This window comes from Glycine max, chromosome 4 (assembly GCF_000004515.6).
Source record: "Glycine max cultivar Williams 82 chromosome 4, Glycine_max_v4.0, whole genome shotgun sequence".
NCBI classification, from domain to species: Eukaryota; Viridiplantae; Streptophyta; class Magnoliopsida; order Fabales; family Fabaceae; genus Glycine; species Glycine max.
This window is the reverse complement of record NC_016091.4, coordinates 3,199,525-3,220,884: the sequence shown is the minus strand read 5'-3', so window position 1 is coordinate 3,220,884 and position 21,360 is coordinate 3,199,525. Positions and strand designations below refer to the sequence as shown.

Sequence of the window (21,360 nt, the reverse complement as noted above, 5' to 3'; positions counted from 1 at the left end):
AATAGTTAAATTTAGAACATGAGAATGTTGAGAATTAAGCCTAACAAAGTTACTCCTGATATAATGTTAATGATTTTTCTCTATTTATAATCACTCTAGTTTACACCACTTGCATTTACTATTATACTTTAACTTTGGTACCCGCATGAAAGAGCTTTATTTATCTATTTTTTCTCCCAAATCTCTTTTTGTAGAGCTAAAATAATAAATTGTATTAAGAATAGAGATCTATAACAAACTAAACAAATATCAACTTATCTCTAGTGATGACTTTATTTAAATACCCTTTCTCATTACTATTAGAAAAATAACTCTCCTAACATTATTCCTAAAACTTATAATGCAAATAAGTGATTAAACCACAAACAATAATATTAAACACAAGAAAGATAATGCAAATGTAATATTCATAAATAGATAGGAAGATAAATTACATTAAAAATAATTGACTGTCAAGTTTTTAACAAAGGAGGTTTATCTTTTCATAATATAGGTGGTTTTACAATTACAAGAAAAAAATATTTAGTGAAAGAGAATAAGATAAGAAAAAGGGATAAAAAGAAGAAATGAATCTTTATGATTACTTCTTCTTCTAGCATTTGTCTTCCATAAGAAATTATATTTTTTTAAAATTTTTGTGTTTTTTTCTTTTTCTCTATTTTTTTATAGGTGCATATTGAACTTTAATCCCTTTAATAAGTTACATATTTGAATGTTCACTCATTTCCTTGAAGTGAGGTAAATATAATATCTCTATTATTTTTTGAATCTAAAGACTTTTTCTACTGTGGATTAGAATATTGGAATATCATCATCCCTAAGTTTTTATGTAACAAAAAATACAATTATATTTTTTCCGTATGATCAAAAGATTACAATTGATTGTAACACAAAAGACTCATTAAAAAAATTCTAATACATTACATTTTAAAAGACATAGGTATGTTTTTTTATCCTTTAAAATGTGACATTTTTAAAATTAATTTCTATTTTTTAATTTTTTTTAAGTTAGAAAATCATGTATTTTTATTCTCGATTATATGTATAAGTTAAAATAATAAAAATCAATTAAAACCAAAATAAAAAAACTCACTGGATAAAAAACATATTTAAATTTAAGTAAAATATAATATCAGTCAAAAGTTGTGACTCAAATTATGTTTCATTTATTTATTTCTCTAGTTAAGAAAGATTATATGTTTTATAAAAAATAAAATAAAAAGATTATATGTCTATAAGATAGAAAAAAGTTTAAGTGCTTGTATAGATTGTATAGTTAATAAAGTACATCCTAAATTATAGTTCAGTCAAAAACTTATTATTTATTACTTTTATTCAAATCATGATTTAGAGATTTCCTACTGAAATCTAAACTTGTTAGAAGTAGAAAGAGAGGGAGGGTCACTACTTACTAAAGTGAGATTTTTTATTTTACCGATATGTGTTTCTTTTTAAAGGAAGAGAATAAGAAAAACAGAAATTTTCAGAGAAACTCGTGTATGTGAAATTTTTGTAGTCTATTGAGGCGGTGCAGGACTGACTCTCCAATTGGTGTGCTTTGTGGATTTGGTGGATTATAAGCATTAATTTGTGTATTATTAACGTTTTGTTACAATATATAGCAGTGACATTATGACATAATAGTTAAATTAAATAGAAGAACAGTGTATCTTAAAAAAAAGAAAAGAAAAAAAGATAGAAGAACAGTGATTGTACCCCACCGATATATTCCATGTAATATGATGGAGAAATGCCATAATAAATTTATAACTTTGATGGTCCTTTACTTTGTGATGACAAATCGGAGAATGGTTTTTCTTTATTAAACAAATCGGACAATGTTGACATACGTACCTAATGTATCATTTAATATTTATTACTTTTATTGACATCTTGGGGAGAAGAGTATACCACTCAGTTTTGAGTTTGAATGGTTAAAAAATAAATATTAAAAATTCATAAAAACTTTCAAGAAGTTAATAATATTTAATGTATTCAAAATTCTTGAACAAATAATTTATCTCCCGTTGTATAACAAATTTAAATATTTTTTTAAAAAGGATAAGTTTTTAAACTATTTTTCCCACTTAAACGTGTGTATTTTCATTTTATGAGATTTTTTTAAGTTCTTTTTTTTTTTTGCTGATTTTTTTTTAAGTTCTTACGCAAAAGATATCATTACTAAATTTTCAATAAATAAATAATAGAAAATATTATATTTTCTTTAATTTATCTTCATCAAAACGAAGACCCCTTTTAATTATTTAATTAGCGAAACCCAAACTATAAAGAGGGAAGATGCTAAAAGACGATCGAACACTCGGACGAATTTGCTATTTTCAATTAATTTTTTTCTCATTTTAAATGTTTTAATAATTTAATTAAAATGAATTTATTATATAATTATTCAATCATAGATTAATATATATGGCAGAATTATTAATTTTTTATAATTATTTTAAAAACCATATTTAGAATAGTTTTTAATGTGTACGAAAACTTTTATTTTAATGAATACAAGTCTATAGTTTTGTTATCTAAATGTAAAAAAATTATAATACATAAAATATTATACATATATTTTGTTTTTTCAAATGTGTATTTTAAAAATACATTTCAAGATTAAAACGATACCTTTACTCTACTCCAACTTAATGTTAACGCCACATTTTCCAAGAATTTACTAGTAAATCTCAAAATAATAAACTAAACTCAATAAGAAACATTAGTTCTTCCAAAAAAAAAAAACAATATTAGTAGTATTACGTAATCTGGATAACTTTTTTTAGGGTGTAATTTGGATAACTTTTTTTTTATGCATATGATTGCAAAAGAGTATTTTGGTCGGCCACTAAAATTTTAAAATTCTTTTAAAAAATCTATTGACATTCATAAATAGGCGATATATCTCCTCTTAACAATTATTTTTTTTTATACTTTTATGAGGCCTATAATTGTAACTTTTAATATTATTTAACATAAAGCTGATCAAAACAACCTTATTAAAAAATAACTCCTTAAAAGCTTGCCTTTAAATGTGAAAGCAAAATATTCTAAATTATATTCATTTTTTGGTGTTATTCTAATGGGCAGAGTTCTGTAGCAATGCAAATCTCCAAAACGCATTTGCTTTCTTCTCCTGAAATTATATTTTAAATATGACCTTTAAAATAATAATTATAAAAATATATCATAATTTATGATAACAAATCGGACAATGTTAACATACGTACGTAACGCATCATTTAATATTTGTTACTTCTATTAGCATCTTACCAAGAAGATTAGATCAATCAGTTTTTGAGTTTGAATGGATAAAATACAAATATTCCTAGTCAATGTATCATTTTTTATATGTGACAAAAATTTCATAAAAAATGTCAAGAAGTTAATAACACTGAATGTATTCAAAATTCTTGAACAAATAACTAATCTACCGTTGTGTAACAGATTTAACTATTTTTTTAAGAGATAATTTTTAAAACTATTTTTTTTCGCTTAAACATGTGTATTTTCATTTTATGACGTCTGTTTTTTTTTTTAGTTCTCTTTTTTGCTGAATTTTTTTGAAGTTCTTACAACGAAAGATATCATTACTCAATTCTTAATAAATACTGTAACTAAAACAATTAGTAATAGAAAATATTATATTCTCTTTAATTTATCTTCATTAAAACGAAGACCGCTTTTAATTATTTAATTAGCGAAACCCAAACTATAAAGAAGGAAGATGCTAAAAGACGGGGGTGCGTTTGAACACTCGACGAATTTGCTATTTTCAATTGATTTTTTTCTCATTTAAAAATGTTTTAATAATTTAACTAAAATGAATTTATTGTATAATTATTCAATCATAGATTAATATATATGGTAGAATTATCAATTTTTAATAATTATTTTAAAATCATATTTAGAATAGTTTTTAATGTGTATAAAACTTACACTTTATTTTAATGGATACAAGTTTATAGTTTTGTTATCTAAATGTAAAAAAAAAATATAATACATATGATATTATATATATCTATATATAAATTATAGTTTTTCATATGTGTATTTTAAAAATACATTTCAAGATTAAAAAGATACCTTTACTCTGTTCCACCTTAATGTTAATCAACGTCACATTTTCCAAGAGTTTACTAGTAAATCTCAAAATAATAAACTAAACTCAATGAGAAACATTAGTAGTTCTTCCAAAAAAAAAAACATTAGTAGTTCTTCCAAAAAAAAAACATTAGTAGTATTATATAATCTTGGATAATTTTATGAGGCCTATAATTGTAACTTTTAATAATATTTTAACATAAAAGCACCCTCGATCAATAAAAATAAAACTCCTTAAAAAGCACGACTTTAAATGTGAAAGCAAAAGATTCTAAATTATATTGTAATGGGCAGAGTTTTGTAGCAAACTCAAAAACGCATTTGCTTTCTCCTCCCCCGGTCATTCTCTAAGACCTTTCCGGTTTCCGCTATTTTAATGAGTAGAAGTTTCCAAGTAAATCTCAAAAAGGCGTTTGCTTTTTTCTATTTTCCGCCTCCTTAAGACTTTGCATATGTACATCCATACTATTTATATACAGATAGTAACGATTTCTTGGAAATTGTGTGTGCACCCATTTGCCTCATGACTACTACCCCTGTTGTTCAACGCATTTCAGAATGCTTCGTCAAACCACATGGTTTAACCCAAGTGTCAAACCAAATATGTCATTTAACACAATGGGATATTGTTATGTTGTCTATGCACTATATCCAGAAGGGTCTACTCTTCAAGAAACCCACACCTCTTGTTGATCAACATGATTTCATAGAGAATCTCTTGGAGAAGCTCAAACACTCTCTTTCTCTCACTCTCTCCCATTTCTATCCTTTGGCTGGCCGATTTGTCACCCACAAAACACAAGACCCTCCTTCTTATGCTGTTTCTGTTGATTCCAAAAACAGTGATGGAGCCAGATTCATCTATGCAACTCTGGATATGACCATATCTGACATCCTCTCTCCCGTTGACGTCCCACTCGTTGTTCAGTCATTGTTTGACCACCACAAAGCAGTCAACCATGATGGTCACTCCATGCCCCTGTTGTCCATCCAAGTCACTGAACTAGTTGATGGTGTTTTCTTAGGTTGTTCCATGAACCACGCTGTCGGTGATGGCACCTCTTATTGGAATTTCTTCAATACATGGTCTCAGATCTTTCAATCTCAAGCTAAAGGGCACGAAACTGATGTTCCCATTTCACACCAACCTATTCTCAGCCGCTGGTTTCCGAATGATTGTGCTCCACCAATAAATCTTCCTTTCAAACATCATGACGAGTTTATCAGCAGATTTGAAGCACCCTTGATGAGGGAGAGAGTCTTCCACTTCTCAGCAGAGTCTATTGCAAAACTGAAAGCAAAGGCCAACATGGAATCCGATACCACAAAAATCTCTTCATTCCAGTCACTATCAGCACTTGTTTGGAGATCCATAACTCGTGCATGCTCCCTACCATATGAGCAAAGAACAAGTTGCAGGTTAACCGCAAACAATCGAACAAGAATGGAACCACCTCTGCCTCAGGAATACTTTGGAAACTCAGTGAGTAGGGTGAGTGCAGAAACAACAGTAGGGGAATTACTTGAGAACAATCTAGGATGGGCTGCATGGAAGTTGCACCTGGCTGTTACAAACCATAACGACAGAGTAGTTCTGCAATCACTCAAAGAGTGGTTACAGTCTCCTTTAATCTATCAACTTGGTCAGCCCATGGACCCGTACGTTGTGTTGATAAGTAGCTCGCCCAGGTTCAACATGTATGGGAACGAGTTTGGAATGGGGAAAGCTGTAGCAGTTAGAAGTGGTTATGCCAACAAATTTGATGGGAAAGTGACATCATACCCAGGTCGTGAAGGAGGGGGAAGCATCGATTTGGAAGTGGGCCTTTTACCTCATATAATGAGCGCTCTGGAATCTGATGAGGAGTTTATGAATGTTGTCTCGGTTTCCAATCCCTTATGCTAGTTTGCTATTGTTCCCACTGTTAGTAAAAAAAAAAAATCGTCTATTTTAATATTGTGAGTGTTAGAGAATTTAGAATTAATGGAGTTGTATGGTACAAATATCCAACCATTTGATTCTGTAAAATTAAAGTAATGAAAATGATAGAATAAGGAGTTTGATGTATGGTATATCTTCAAGCATTCTTCAACATGGTGTATCTCTAAGCTTTTATGCTTAAAATAATTCAACAAGTGCGCAACACATATCATGATAGCATAGCCCTAAAATCTTATTGGGGGACTTGGGTCAGATTGGTCCAATTGAGACTTGATATTTTAACTGAATTAGTTTTACTATTGGATCGATCATATAATTAATTTAGAATGACCTGATTAGTTAGATCACTGAATCTCGGTTGGATCAATCTGATCCGTTCGATTTTAAAAAAAATAGATCATCTTTACGACGTCATTTTGATGTCTTATTATTATTATTCATTACTATTTTAAATTTTAGAGTATAGATAAATTTTTCTTACTAAATTACTGTTAATTTTATATTTATGTATAATATATACATATATAATTTTGAATTTTAATATATATCGGATCAAACGGAGTCAATTACTGACTCACCAATTGGACTACTGACTCACTATTTTGATCAAGTCCATGACCAGACCAAATTTCACAATGCATGATAGTCATTGCTATTTACATGAACAATTAATGACAAAGACAAAAAAAAACATTTAAAATTATTTTATAAGGACTAAAACAAATAGTTTCTAGTGTAAAGATTAAAAAATAAAATTTATACAAGGATACAAATCAAATAAGTAATTAAGTCATATTAATTCTAACATAATTTCAATACTTAGAGTGAGAATATATGCTCAAAGGAAATGTTTGCATGGGATATTTATAGAAAAATAGGGATGTCAACATAAGTGGAAGGATGATAAGACTTTGTGTATATCCTAATTGTTTTTTGGAAAATATTTGATAGATATCTCGTATGTTATCTTACCGTTAGAAAAAATATAACTATAATAGAATTTATAATATGATAAAAAGAGAGATAAAAAAATAAAAAGTAATAATAAAATATTTAAAATGAAAAATAATTCATGTATCATTATTATTTTTTTTAAAACAAAAATCTGCTAATTGGTTGTGTTAGAAAGCAAATAATAACTTGCTGCCTTAAAAAAAGAAAAGGCAAATAACTTGCCACATAGAATATGCTATTAGGAATATGTAATCTCTATGATTTGTCATGTAGGTTGGTGATCGATGTGTATTTCATGGGTGTATCTTAGTTGCCAGGGTACCAAAGTGCGGAATTTCGACCTGCCCTTTGTGGACTAGGTTGAAGCTTTGGACTTTTGTTGGACCGAATATAAATCCAAAACAAAGATATTATCTCTTAATATTTCTTTGTATCATCTAGAGTATCATATTTTAATTCACTCTTTCAAATGTAGGAGTGCTGCACAAACTCTATGTTTATCTTGGAATCTCCAAAAATTGAGTGTGACAATGATTTTGTGAGTGCATCTGCATTTGGGTTTTTAGAATCTAGTCTTAAATAAAATGCGATCAATTTTTATATGAGAAATGTTAATTATACTTTCTTTAATATATTTTTTTTAATATATTTTGAACATATTTTTTTATATTTTTGTTATTGGTTAATGTTATTGAAATTTAAAGGTTAAATAAGTGAGAACTACTAACATTTATAATTTTTAATAAATTTTAACAAATAATAAACAACATATTAAAAAAAAGTGTTATTAGTCTTTCTTCTAATATACTGTTACTAACATTGAACACTATATTACATGCCAATAGCACTATATTGTAATTACATAGACATTGGTACAATACTCAACATTTTAATCGGTTTGTTTTACAAAGTTTAATTTTGATATATTGTGAATATAAAAGTTTTTATAGGGTTAACCAATTAAAAATTATTTTATTTATATCTTTTACATAATTATTATAAAAATTAATGATGAATCGTGACTGAATAATAACAGGGAAAAAATTATATTACCAATAAATTTAATTTTTATTTTGTATTTTTAACATATAATTAAATTTCAAAAAATTCTAGTGATATTCTTTTTGGTCCTCTCTTGTCGTCACTTTTTTAAATTTAGTATGATTATTTTTACAAACAACAATGCTATTTCATAGGAGTCTTGCTTGCACAAATCGGTTATATGAGATTATTTTCTTTTCAAAATAAATATTAATTAAGATAATCTTAAAATAAAAAACAAAAATTCGTACTAATCAGTATTTCCCTTTTACAAATTATTGATTTATCAACTTATAATTAATGGGCTCGTTTGGTCTAAATGGGGGGTGATTATATGATTGCAATTTTAAAACCTAAAGGTTCATTTGGGGTGATTATTTATTTTTTAAATTTTTTTTTGATATTTAAAATCAATTTTAAATTTTTTATTTCTCAATTATTCAACTTTAATAATTTGTTTTAAAATCAAACTACACAAAACTGAAAACTCAATTTTTTCGTCGCTCATTTGATTATTACGGTAGTTAAATAGTGATAATGACCACATGGGATGACAATAATAGTAATAACCAGTGGTGCTAATGTTCTATGACGGCATGACTGTAGCTAATTAACGATAGTGTTTATATGTAACATGGCCATTTCAAGAAAAATAAATAAAAGAATTGAATTTTTTTTCTAACATGTAAAAACAAAATGTCCTTTTTCTGAAAAAAAGTTAAAAAACTTAAAGATTAAATTAAAAATTTATTTAACTCTAATTTACTCAAATATATTTTATTTTAAAATTTATCTTTAAAAATCAATTCATATATATTATTTGATTGTGAAAAAAAGTCATTGACGATCCGTCATCCTTTACTTGTCTTATAAGTTATATAAAGATATGAGAAGCTACATGGCAGACACATTTGACCAAAAAGATATTAAATCAATTTGTCATTTTCTTTTCTTTATACGACTAAAAAGACACGCTTTTCACCTTAAATTATCTATTAATATTCAAACACCTTTGTCAAGGATAGAAACAAATTATGTCACTGCTACAAAAAAAAAAAATAATAATTCACTCGTTCATGTTATTTATTTTTTTATCAAAAAGCTCACGTTAAATTTAAGCTAGATAGAATTATTTTATTAAATAAAACGGGTTAATGATTTTCGAAATCTATTTAATTGAGATTAGCAAGTTTTAAATTAATGAATACGGCTTATAAAAATTTGGTCTTACTATATTATTTTTATTATAATATTTTTATAAAAAAAATATCCCAGTGACAGCATGGTACGCGTCACTAGAGTAATGGATTTTTTTTCCAATAATAATATATCCGCACCTTTAATTTTTTAAACTGACCCTATTATTATCTTTGGCATGATAAAGGGAGCACCATCTTTATTTTATTGTTAGAAACTACAGTATATTTCATCAGAGTTAATCCTTATATGAATAAAGTAAAACTACTTGTATTTAAGTAGAGTAAGATCACTAATTATTTCAAACATTTAAGCGTAACTGAATGAACTGTTTGATTCACGCATCCTGTAGTATAATTAAATGAATTATTATTATTTTTTAACTCCCCCCTCCTTCTCTAAGACCTTTAGATTCCGATGGGCCAAAGTTTCCTAGCAAATCTCAAAAACGCGTTTGCCTTATTTTTCCCCCATCGACTTTTCAATCTAAGACCTTTCAGTTACTTATGAACAGAAGTTTCCTAGCAAATAGAAAAGTGCAGGAACGATGACATGCTTCAGTGTTCACAAAATAAATACTACACCTCTGCAGCACAAATCTAATTTGTGTGTGACCAGCATCTGCATTATGAGTACCCCTGTCGTTCGACGCATTTCCGAATGCTTCATCAAGCCACATCGTCCAATCGAAGAGTCTAACCAAATATGTTATTTAGCACCTTGGGATATTATTCTATTGTCTTATCACTATATCCAGAAGGGTCTACTCTTCAAGAAGCCTCCAACACTTGTCGATCAACAGAATTTCATAGAAAATCTGTTGGAGAAGCTCAAACACTCTCTTTCGTTCACCCTCTCCCATTTCTATCCTTTGGCTGGTCGCCTTGTCACCCACACAACCCAAGACCCTCCCTCGTATGCTTTTTTCGTTGATTGCAAAAACAGTGATGGAGCTAGATTCATCTATGCATCTTTGGACATGACCATATCTGACATACTCACCCCTGTTGACGTCCCACCCATTCTTCATTCATTCTTTGACCATCACAAAGCAGTCAACCATGATGGCCACACCATGCCCTTATTGTCCATCCAAGTCACTGAACTAGTGGATGCTGTTTTCATTGGTTGTTCCATGAACCACACTCTTGGTGATGGCACTTCCTACTGGAATTTCTTCAACACATGGTCTCAGATCTTTCAATCTCAAGCTCAAGGCCATGAATACAATGTTCCCATTTCACACCCACCCATTCTCAACCGTTGGTTTCCCAGTGATTGTGATCCGTCTGTTAATCTTCCTTTCAAACATCATGACGAGTTCATTTGCAACTTTGAAGCACCTTTTCTGAGGGAGAGAGTCTTCCACTTTTCTGCAGAGTCCATAGCAAAACTGAAAGCAAAAGCCAACTCAGAGTCCAATACCACAAAAATCTCTTCATTCCAGTCATTATCAGCACTTGTCTGGAGATCCATAACTCTCGCGCGCTCCGTGCCGTACGAGCAAAAAACAAGTTGCAAGATGGCTATAAACAATAGATCAAGAATGGAACCGCCTATGCCAGAAGAATACTTTGGAAACTTAGTTCAAGTAGTGAGTGCAGAAACGACAACAAGGGAATTGCTTGAGAATGATCTAGGATGGGCTGCATGGTTGTTACACGTGGCTGTCACAAACCATAATGACAAAGTGGTGCTGCAATCGCTCCAAGGATGGTTACAGTCTCCTTTTATCCCTCAAATTGGTCGATTGTTTGATCCGTACAGTGTGTTAATGGGAAGCTCGCCCAGGTTCAACAAGTATGGTTGTGAATTTGGAATGGGGAAAGCGGTGGCGATTAGAAGTGGGTATGCTAACAAGTTTGATGGGAAAGTGACATCATACCCAGGTCGTGAAGGAGGTGGAAGCATCGATTTGGAAGTGTGCCTTTTGCCACATATAATGAGAGCTCTGGAATCAGACAAGGAGTTTATGAATGCAGTTTCGGTGTCCAATCCCCTGTTCTAGCTTGCTGATATGCCCAATATTTGACCGTTGAACATGTCAAATACCATATTTTGTGTAGTATACAATGAGTTGTTGGTTGAACTAGTAATGAAATAAAGTAGAGAAATAAGTGGAAAGTGGGGGAAAATAGAAATGAAACAGAAAAGGAATAGAAAAATAGTATATTATTTGGATGAATAGAAAAAAATGAAGAAAAATTTCTTTACTTATTTAGATAAGTGAGGAAAAAAATATATAAAAAACTAGATATATCACTTGAGTTAATTAGTTAGTTAGAGGTTAATTAGTGTGTTAGTTAATTTGTTGCATACTAAATAACTTATGAATATAGAATTTTGGCTAAATAAAGACGAGCGTGGCACACAGATTCACCGAAAAGGCAACTAACCGGCTGCGGACTATGACAGCAATTTGCATTATTTATTTATATAAAGAAAGAGTAATGAACCATGTCTTGGTTCAGAATTCACAAAGGAAATTAATACTAGATCTCTAAGCAGTCTGCAACACAAATCTAACTTGTGTGTGGCCTGCACTTCAGAATGAGTGCCCCTGCCGTTCGACGCATTTCAGAATGTTTTGTTAAGCCCCAGCTCCCCAACCAAGTTTCAAACCAGATCTGCAATTTAACACATTGGGATATTGCTATGTTGTCTACCAACTATATCCAGAAGGGTCTACTCTTCAAGAAGCCTGCAACAACTCTTGTTGATCAACACCATTTCATGGAGAATCTGTTGGAGAAGCTCAAACACTCTCTTTCTCTCACCCTCTTCCATTTCTATCCTTTGGCTGGTCGCCTTGTCACCCACCAAACCCATGACCCTCCCTCTTATTCTGTTTCCGTTGATTGCAAAAACAGTGATGGAGCTAGATTCATTTATGCAACTTCGGACATCACTATATCTGACATACTCGCCCCCATTGACGTCCCACCCATTCTTCACTCCTTCTTTGACCATCACAAAGCAGTCAACCATGATGGCCACACCATGTCCCTTTTGTCCATCCAAGTCACTGAACTTGTGGATGCTGTTTTCATAGGTTGTTCCATGAACCACGTTGTTGGCGATGGCACTTCTTATTGGAATTTCTTCAATACATGGTCTCAGATCTTTCAATCTCAATCTCATGCTCTAGGCCATGAATATGATGTTCCCATTCACAATCGCTGGTTTCCAAAAGATTGCGCTCCACCAATCAATCTTCCTTTCATACATCATGATGAGATTATAAGCAGATATGAAGCACCCAAGCTGAGAGAGAGAATCTTCCACTTTTCAGCAGAGTCTATTGCAAAACTGAAAGCAAAGGCAAACTCGGAGTCCAATACCACCAAAATCTCTTCGTTCCAATCATTATCAGCGCTTGTTTGGAGATCCGTAACACGTGCACGCTCCCCACCGAACGACCAGAGAACAACTTGCAGGTTGGCAGCAAACAATCGATCAAGAATGGAACCGCCTCTGCCTCAGGAATACTTTGGAAACTCAGTTCATGTAGTGAGTGCAGAAACGACGACAGGGGAATTGCTTGAGAATGGTATAGGATGGGCTGCATGGAAGTTGCACATGGCTGTTGCAAACTATAACAATGGAGTGGTGCTGCAATCTCTGAAGGTGTGGTTAGAGTCTCCTTTCGTAATTCAAATGGGTCGTTTCTTTGACCCCTACTGTGTGATGATGGGTAGCTCGCCCAGGTTCAACGTGTATGGAAATGAATTTGGAATGGGAAAAGCGGTGGCGGCAAGAAGTGGTTATGCCAACAAGTTTGAGGGGAAAGTGACATCATACCCAGGCCGTGAAGGAGGTGGAAGCATTGATTTGGAAGTGTGCCTTTCACCAGAAAATATGACCGCGCTGGAATCAGATGAAGAGTTCATGAATGCTGTTTCTAAGTCCAATCCTTTGTACGAGTTGACTAATGTGGCTTGTCCTGGACCGTCTTTCTAAGGAGAAATATCACTTAGTAACGTGTATTAATAAATAAAATACTTTTTCTAGTTTCCTTTGTCTTGAGCTTTTGTATTCAGATTCTCGTTTTCTTTTCTCTTCCTTTTTTGGTGGTGGAAGATTAAAATTCCCATTAATGTCCAATTCTTTTGGTGGCAAGCTTGTCATTTGGCGATTATATTGTGCATAGAGTTATTCTTCCCGTCGACAACATGTGGCATCATCAATTTACAATTTCAGGGGACCCAATGATGCTTCTTCATTAGATCCAACCATCCACATGAAGATATGCAATCAGAATAAGCTGGTGTTCGATAATGTTACCAGTCAAGCATAAGTTCTCATTAAATAGGTATGGTCCCAAGTAGAGTTTATCAAGGAAACCTATGGATTTCAAAGTATCACTCAAACTTCTTCTATTCCTCGCGAGGTGTGTTGAAAGAAGTCGTTTCAAGGGATCAGATTCTCTGGATAATCTGGTCTTGTTGGAAAAAGTTCCTTCTTGTTTGAATTTATATCTCTAAGTAACCGAGTTGGGAGTATCCTTAGGCACTAGTGTTTTCTTGTTTTCTTTCTTAATTATCGTTTGTAAAACAAAGTTATAATTAAAATATGTAGTATTAAAAAATACAAGTTAATGTTAGTTTGATTTTTTAAAAATATTATATTATTTATTTAGTAATAATGATTATGTGGGCAATTTTGGTCTTCTACCATTTAAGGTATATATAATATAATAATCATATATATGTTAAACAAACACATTAGTCTAATCGGTTAAAGTAAGGTTCTAGTGTTGTTGCTAGAATATAGGGGTGGTAGTTCATACCCCCCACTATTTTTCGTTTTGGGGTGGGAAAGAGAGAAATTACAAACTACAATCCGCTAGAAAAAAACGTGAAAGAAACATTCCCTAAAGAAATAACAATGAAATCTGGAACAACATTAAAGATTCTAGAACCTCACACTTGATACTATGCTTCACCAAAGCATCTAAAACATGATTAGCTTCTCTAAAGAAATATGGTAAAGATGCGCGCTGCCACCATTGTGTTTCAAACGTTATACTTTGCATAACAAGATGAAAGTAAGCGTGGACATCCAATTTACTATGAGATTAACAGTTATAGAAGAATCGGATTCAATCATCATATTTTTATAACCTCTCCCACTCCCACAAGCAATGTAAAGACAAGGAAGATAGCCCAGAATTTAGCCTAGTTGATGGAACACTCCCTAACTTAAATGACAAAGCTGCCAAAAAATCTCCCATGTGATATCTTAACACTGCTCCGCATCACAATTTACTTTTCCCCACCCTCCATGGTCGCAATCTCCAATAAATGGGACTAGCCGTAAACTAATTTATTTAGTTTCAAATTATCTATTATATAGATATCTATTTTATTTTTAGTATTGAATCCAATTTTTTTTAGAGGTAAATGAAAATTAACTTGATATTTTATCAATCTATTTTCTACTTTTTTTTAGAATTTGTAAGGTAGAAAAATGGAAATTTAAAAATATTAGAAAAAAAGAAAAAGAAATATGAAAAAATTAGAAAATTATAATAAATATATATAATGAAACGTGTTGTTCACATCTAATCTATTAAACATAAATGGAAGTAGTAGGCATATGAAAAGTCTAAACTGAACATCTTATTTTCCCGACACTTGATATAAACAGGGGTAAAATAGAAAATTTGAAAAATAAATCACACACTCACTCGAAGAACAGAAGAATTATACAACTTCCTTTGTTTTTGACAAAGCCTCCCTTCCTCTCAAACACAAATTGACACCTTCTGATTTTCTTGACATAGGAATCTTCAACGTCTGAAGAAACACCTGAAGTTTCAGTCCTCACTTCAGCAGCAGTACAAGACAAAACATTTTCCAACATTTCACATTCGACAACATCTGCAACAAACGGTTTCGCTAGCCGTTGCCGTAACTAGAGGTAAGCAATTAATTTGAGTTTGTGGTTTGATGTTTTTGTCGATACTACATGGACTACGGAGTATATCTTAATTAATTTGAAATGTTGTCGTTGCCGTTTTTCTTTTATTTTTCCTATTCCAGTGGTCAATTTCTTCTTGATATAATGAGGGGGAAAAGACCTAGGAGAAACCAATTCATTTCACTTTGAAGAAAAAACTTTGGAGAAAACATGGTTCTAAAAAATCTTACAAGCTTGCAAAACAAAAGTTTTGGATGGAGCTTTATATCTTTTAGCTTTTTTTAATTTTTATTTTTTTAAACTGTGTCGTGGTGAGTTTACGGTAATGTTGTGGCTTTAATTTTGTAGGTCTAGCTATGATCTCTCCATGTTCACGGTTATCCTTTTCCTTTTGGTTTAGGTACTCGCATTCTGCAAGCACATGTCATCGTGGCTTATACATGTGATATTCTTTTTTCTTTAAAATTTAACATGAATTACTTATTCTATTGTGATTAATTTCATAGCTTACATGATCGACATCTCGGGTACAGAAAAATTCGTGTTATTCCCCAGTTTGGTTTCTTTTACCATATTAATAAAGAAAGAGAGAATTTTGATACAAAATCTGAAACATTATTGTTCTTAAATCAGGTATGTTGGATTAGGAGAAAAAGATGATGGCAAGTGTTTTACTACTTTGTTAAGTCAAAAAATGATCCTCTTATGCTTTGGCTAACCAATGGTCATGGCTACTCTTCATTTTCAGGTCTTGCCTTTCAAATAGGTAATTTTTTAGATACATACTTTCTATGTTAATTCCTATAATAACAATAACTAGATTTGGATTGTATTTCTATTACACTTCTATTTGACCAACTGATTCCAACATGTGTGAACTCCTGTATAGATTGTATTACTCAATCTAAATTTGAATTACCCTATGATACCTTACTGTATTACTCAAAAAGTTGTTTTGAAAAATAATTTTATCAAAAAGCTCTTAACTGTAGCCTCATAAGAAAAATACTCCCTCCCGAACTAAATTTGGTGGACTAAAATATAATTATAAACAAATTTAATGTTGTTATTTCAAAAATACCCTTAAATTCAAATCCGATTAAGGGTAGTTTAAGAAATGTGGTTCTTTTTTTTGTATGAAATCAAGAAAATTAAATGAGCTTAAGTAGCATTCTTAATTAGTGTAAAATTAGGCATTTTTGCTTATATTTTGAATCTAGAGGGAGTATTACCTCTGTACATTTTTACCTGTCCACTTTCGAAGATAGAACACAAATTAATTTGAGAAATGCAATTTATATCCTGATATGACTTCCAAGTCCACTATCATTTCTCTCTCATTTGTGAAGTGTAAAATATTTAAGAATTAGAATAATGGCATAATTGAAAAGATAGTAATTGGTAATTAATATTTTGTTGAACTTTAAAACCGAAAGATAAGATAGGAACTATTTTATGCAAGTTATAAAATAGGAACTATTTTATAAAATTTATTTCATGTAAATTTTCTCCTCAGTAGTACATGTCAGAAAGACTTAGCCTTCATTTTATTTTCCTTATCCATCTTTTCTTTACTTAGCTTTGGAGTATTTTTGGTGTGCTGAGAGGTTAACTTAGTCTGTCTTTGTCCATTTATTTTTTACATGTGTTTATTGTAACAATTTGTAGTTTTGACCGTCTTAAAGTGACAAAAGAGAGGCAAGAATGAAAAGTCAATTGATGTGCTTTAAAAAGTTATACCATTTTCAGTTGAAATATGAAGTTTGATGTTACACATGAAAAGGTGTGCCTTAGTTTCTTTCAAGATAAAGCATAGGTAGGAAGTCTACATGTTACTTGGAGAGAAACTTTGGTAAGTACATCTAACTCTAAACTTATGGAAGGTATTCATATTTTCTTAATTCTTTTATATTTTTTCTATTATTTATGCTCTACTAACATTAGCATGTTCTCTGCTTATATATTATTTCTCTAATTTCTTATTCTAATTTGTGCTTCCTAATATAATATAAAATTTCATGATATGTGTTGGATTAAAGATGAACTTACTCTTGTTGCAGCCCTATGGAAGAAGCTTGAAGACTCACCATTTCCTTCATTGAAATCCCAATATAATATGAATCTTTTGGCATTCATGGAAAAAGATATGGACCCTATCTTCTACTTCAAGGAAGCAACGATCAACGAGTATACAAATATAACTCTTTTTTATTATGATAATCTGTAATACACTATTGTTCATGTATAATCAAAAGAATCGTATAATGCTGTTAAAAATAAAATCTGACTTCCTGTCATTAAATTAAAAATTAAATTTGTATCCTATAGCTGAAACATAGAGATCTTTAGCTAGTTATCATTCAAAAGAAACCCACCCCGCTAACGGCCACCCAATGCAAAATTTTGGACGGTGGAAGCTTTGTTTTTAAAAATAAAAAAGATTCCAAAGCTCATCCAAAACAAACCAGATTGCACCCTTTCAACATCCGTCACTTTGTCAATTTCTCCCGTCTTGACACGCTATATCAGTGCCACATGTCATGCATTAACATCTTAAGTAAGCCCATATGTCATGCATCAACATCTTAAGTAAGCCCATATGTCATGCATCAACATCTTAAGTAAGCCGTTACATCATCATGAAAGTGTAAATCAATTGTTACTTTGTTAGTATTAAGCTAATAAATCTGTTAAGTTATTAATAAAAAATAATCGACAAATTTAATTATAAATGATAAATAAATTGAGAAACTCAATTCACATAATTAAAAATCACACGATTAGAATACTTAAAAAAAACTGGATTAATTAAGTCTGTCACTACTCGAGTAAAAAGGAGATAAAAGATGTAATATATATATATATATATATATATATATATATATATATATATAATAGATATATAATTTATCATAAAAAATTTCAAGTTTATTAAGAGATTGCCTCAGACGTCACGTCCAACTCCAAGTGGAGAAAATTTAAGTGAATTTGGTTGGTCGGTTGGTCCCCATTACCTAACAATTAACGATGAACTTGTCTCTACGCCTACATTCATATATATTCACACAAACATCCCCTAGACCAGAGTCCAGACATCTCTAAGCTAGCTGCAACACAACTCTGAAATTTTTGTGAGTATTTGGATGATGAATTCTCGTGTCGTTCGAAGTGTTTCAGAATGTTTTATCAAACCGTTGGGCCAAGCTAAAGAGTCAAACCTAATATGTCATTTAACACCATGGGATATTGCTATGATGTCTTTGCACTACATCCAGAAAGGTCTACTCTTCAAGAAGCCTGCAACACTTGTTGATCCACAAGATTTCATGGAGAATCTGTTAGAGAAGCTGAAACACTCTCTTTCTCTCACCCTCTTCCATTTCTATCCTTTGGCAGGCCAACTTGTCACCCAAAAAACCCAAGACCCTCCCTCTTATACTATTTTTGTCGATTGCAACAACACTAGTGGAGCCAGATTCATCTATGCAACTTTGGATATCACTATATCTGACATACTCTCCCCAATTGATGTCCCACCCATTGTTCACTCATTCTTTGACCATCACAAAGCAGTCAACCATGATGGCCACACCATGCCACTGTTGTCCATCCAAGTCACTGAACTATTGGATGGTGTTTTCATAGGCTGTTCCATGAACCATACCATAGGTGATGGCACTTCTTATTGGAATTTCTTTAACACATGGTCTGAGATCTTTTTTCAAACTCAAGCTCAAGGGCTTGAATATGATGCTACTGTTCCCATTTCACGCCACCCTATTCATAATAGGTGGTTTCCAGATGGTTGTGGTCCATTAATCAATCTTCCCTTCAAACATGAGGACGAGTTTATTGACAGATTTGAATCACCAAAGCTGAGAGTGAGAATCTTCCACTTTTCAGCAGAGTCTATTGCAAAGCTGAAAGCAAGGGCTAACTCTGAGTCCAAATCCAAAACCAGCGAAATCTCTTCGTTCCAATCCTTATCAGCGCATGTTTGGAGATCCGTAACACGAGCACGGAAGCTGCCAAATGATGAGATAACAAGTTGCAAATTGGCCATAAGCAATCGATCAAGATTGGAACCGCCTCTTCCACACGAGTACTTTGGAAACGCAGTTGATGTGGTGAGCACTGCAGGGTTCACGGCAGGGGAATTGCTTGAGAAGGATCTAGGATGGGCAGCATGGAAGGTGCACGTGGCTGTTGCGAACCAAAACGACAAAGCGGTGAGACAAAAGCTCAAAGAGTGGTTGAAGCTTCCTGTGGTGTACCAACTTGGTGTGCACTTTGATCCTTGTACTGTGACCATGTCGAGTTCCCCGAGGTTCAACATGTATGGGAATGAATTTGGGATGGGGAAAGCGGTTGCAGTTCTGAGTGGATATGCCAACAAAAATGATGGGAACGTGACAGCATACCAAGGATATGAAGGAGAGGGAAGCATAGATTTGGAAATTTGCCTTTCGCCTGATGCAGTGAGCGCGCTGGAATCAGATGAGGAGTTTATGGAAGCTGCTTCTGTGGCCAATTTCCTACACTAGATAGTGAAAGCTTTTTGAGAGGCTATGAGATTCATTAATTCACAAAGCGCTCTCTGCCACCGTTTCACTCACTCTGCTCTCTTCGACTCTTCTAAAGTGGATTATGGGAAAATCACATTTACTGGTTAGATGAGAGATCTGACAATAGAATTAGTTAGCACGCTGTACATTTTAAGCTTTGTGTGTAAGAGAGACTGGCCCAGCGTGTGTAGGAACATCATATGGTTAAGATCTCTTAGTCTTATGTTGAAATTATGCATCAATCGAGGAGAAAGATTTTAAATGTTGAGTACTGCCAGAAAGAATTGGGAGAAATGTAGAGGAAGGATCACTTGGAGCCATTTGGGAGAAATATTCAGCAGATCTTCAATTCGGTTCGGGCAAGCAGATTTTTCTTCCGTGACTAATGAACGGCACTTGGCTCCCGAGTAATAAAGTTAAAGCATCCGTACTTTGGTTCGTAAAAAGTGAAAATTTCTAATTTGAATGTTTGATTTTAAAACATAAGTTAAATTAGATTATTGATCTTCTCATCTGAATTACATCCGGTGTTAAAAAGTTATATTTTATAGCCGCTTAAAACTAAGTAAACGGCTACCAAAGACACGTTTAACAGTAGACGCAAATTCAATAAAAAAAATTAAATCAAATCAAACTTAAAAATAAATTTAATAACAAAAAAACTAATTTAACTTAAAATATACAGCATAGCACAACTTAAATACTGATAAACAGGATAAAATTCTCATTTGTTACTCGACTAGTCATGGATAACTTTTTATTCCTAGATCAAAACACCCATTTTTCTTCTCTTTTCTCTTTCTCCCATCTCATTATCTCGCTTATGCACTTTTTCTATTTTTTTAATAACTGGCACTTTTTTCATCAAATCAGTTTTTTTTATTGCCTCTTTTTTATTTACTGATATTTACGGCCTCCGGTAAGTATAATATAATACACATATTTTTTATGTTCACCTAATACAATAATATTATATATTAATATATATTAGTATATATATGTAATAAAATATTATATATAGTATATATTATTATGTTTTTATATATATAATTTTTATAAGATATATTAAAATATATAATAATAATAATAATAATATGCATTATATATTATAAAATATTTATATATTTCATAATATATTTTAGTTTACAATAATAATAATATCATCAATCACATTAAGATAATTATAATAAAAATTTATTTTGATGAATTTTACATTTTTTTTCTTGTGTTGTCCATTGTCCACTAAAACAATATACAAGACCAAAAAATTATCCAATAACTCAAGGGTTTGTGATGTGTTGTTCTTCTTGTGTTGTATCTCGATATGCATCAATCAGACCCAAAGATTCATATTGTCATTATTAATTTCATCATGTAATTTTACACTGGCCTAGTGCATGCTTCTTCATGGCTTCATCTTATAATTCCACTACTATTAAGATATTTGTTTTTGAATGACCTAGAATTTGACACATGAAACATCTTTTTGGTTGGCCAAGTTTCCTCGTATCCATTTTAGTGCATATATGGGATGTCTTTTTTTGTTTCTTAGCTTTTCCAGGTTAAGGCACATTGGTGGATAGTGACAGTGTGGTCAATAATTTTTCAAACAATCCATTGCAAACATTTGAG

The 21,360-nt window shown here is 31.7% G+C and overlaps 4 protein-coding genes across 4 annotated transcripts; all 4 read left to right on the top strand.

Moving 5' to 3' along the window:
* Window positions 1-4,390: 4,390 nt before the first annotated feature.
* Window positions 4,391-6,175, top strand: LOC100795679 (uncharacterized acetyltransferase At3g50280). The gene has a single exon (XM_003523906.5). The coding sequence runs from the start codon at window positions 4,631-4,633 to the stop codon at window positions 6,011-6,013; it is 1,383 nt and encodes a 460-aa protein (XP_003523954.1). The 5' UTR covers window positions 4,391-4,630; the 3' UTR covers window positions 6,014-6,175.
* A 3,667-nt stretch (window positions 6,176-9,842) lies between these two features.
* Window positions 9,843-11,513, top strand: LOC100792511 (transferase family protein). The gene has a single exon (NM_001317633.2). It carries the CDS (start codon window positions 9,870-9,872, stop codon window positions 11,247-11,249), a length of 1,380 nt encoding a protein of 459 aa, NP_001304562.2. The 5' UTR covers window positions 9,843-9,869; the 3' UTR covers window positions 11,250-11,513.
* A 278-nt stretch (window positions 11,514-11,791) lies between these two features.
* On the top strand, window positions 11,792-13,251 carry LOC100789881 (uncharacterized acetyltransferase At3g50280). The gene has a single exon (XM_003523903.5). The coding sequence runs from the start codon at window positions 11,792-11,794 to the stop codon at window positions 13,199-13,201; it is 1,410 nt and encodes a 469-aa protein (XP_003523951.1). The 3' UTR covers window positions 13,202-13,251.
* A 4,884-nt stretch (window positions 13,252-18,135) lies between these two features.
* LOC100788297 (uncharacterized acetyltransferase At3g50280) lies at window positions 18,136-20,246 on the top strand. Its single transcript, XM_041014796.1, has one exon. The coding sequence runs from the start codon at window positions 18,307-18,309 to the stop codon at window positions 19,705-19,707; it is 1,401 nt and encodes a 466-aa protein (XP_040870730.1). The 5' UTR covers window positions 18,136-18,306; the 3' UTR covers window positions 19,708-20,246.
* Window positions 20,247-21,360: the final 1,114 nt, after the last annotated feature.

Bases quoted from the DNA above. Each gene is read 5' to 3' on its own strand.
- LOC100788297 (XM_041014796.1), top strand. From the start codon at position 18,307: ATGATGAATTCTCGTGTCGTTCGAAGTGTTTCAGAATGTTTTATCAAA.
- LOC100789881 (XM_003523903.5), top strand. From the start codon at position 11,792: ATGAGTGCCCCTGCCGTTCGACGCATTTCAGAATGTTTTGTTAAGCCC.
- LOC100792511 (NM_001317633.2), top strand. From the start codon at position 9,870: ATGAGTACCCCTGTCGTTCGACGCATTTCCGAATGCTTCATCAAGCCA.
- LOC100795679 (XM_003523906.5), top strand. From the start codon at position 4,631: ATGACTACTACCCCTGTTGTTCAACGCATTTCAGAATGCTTCGTCAAA.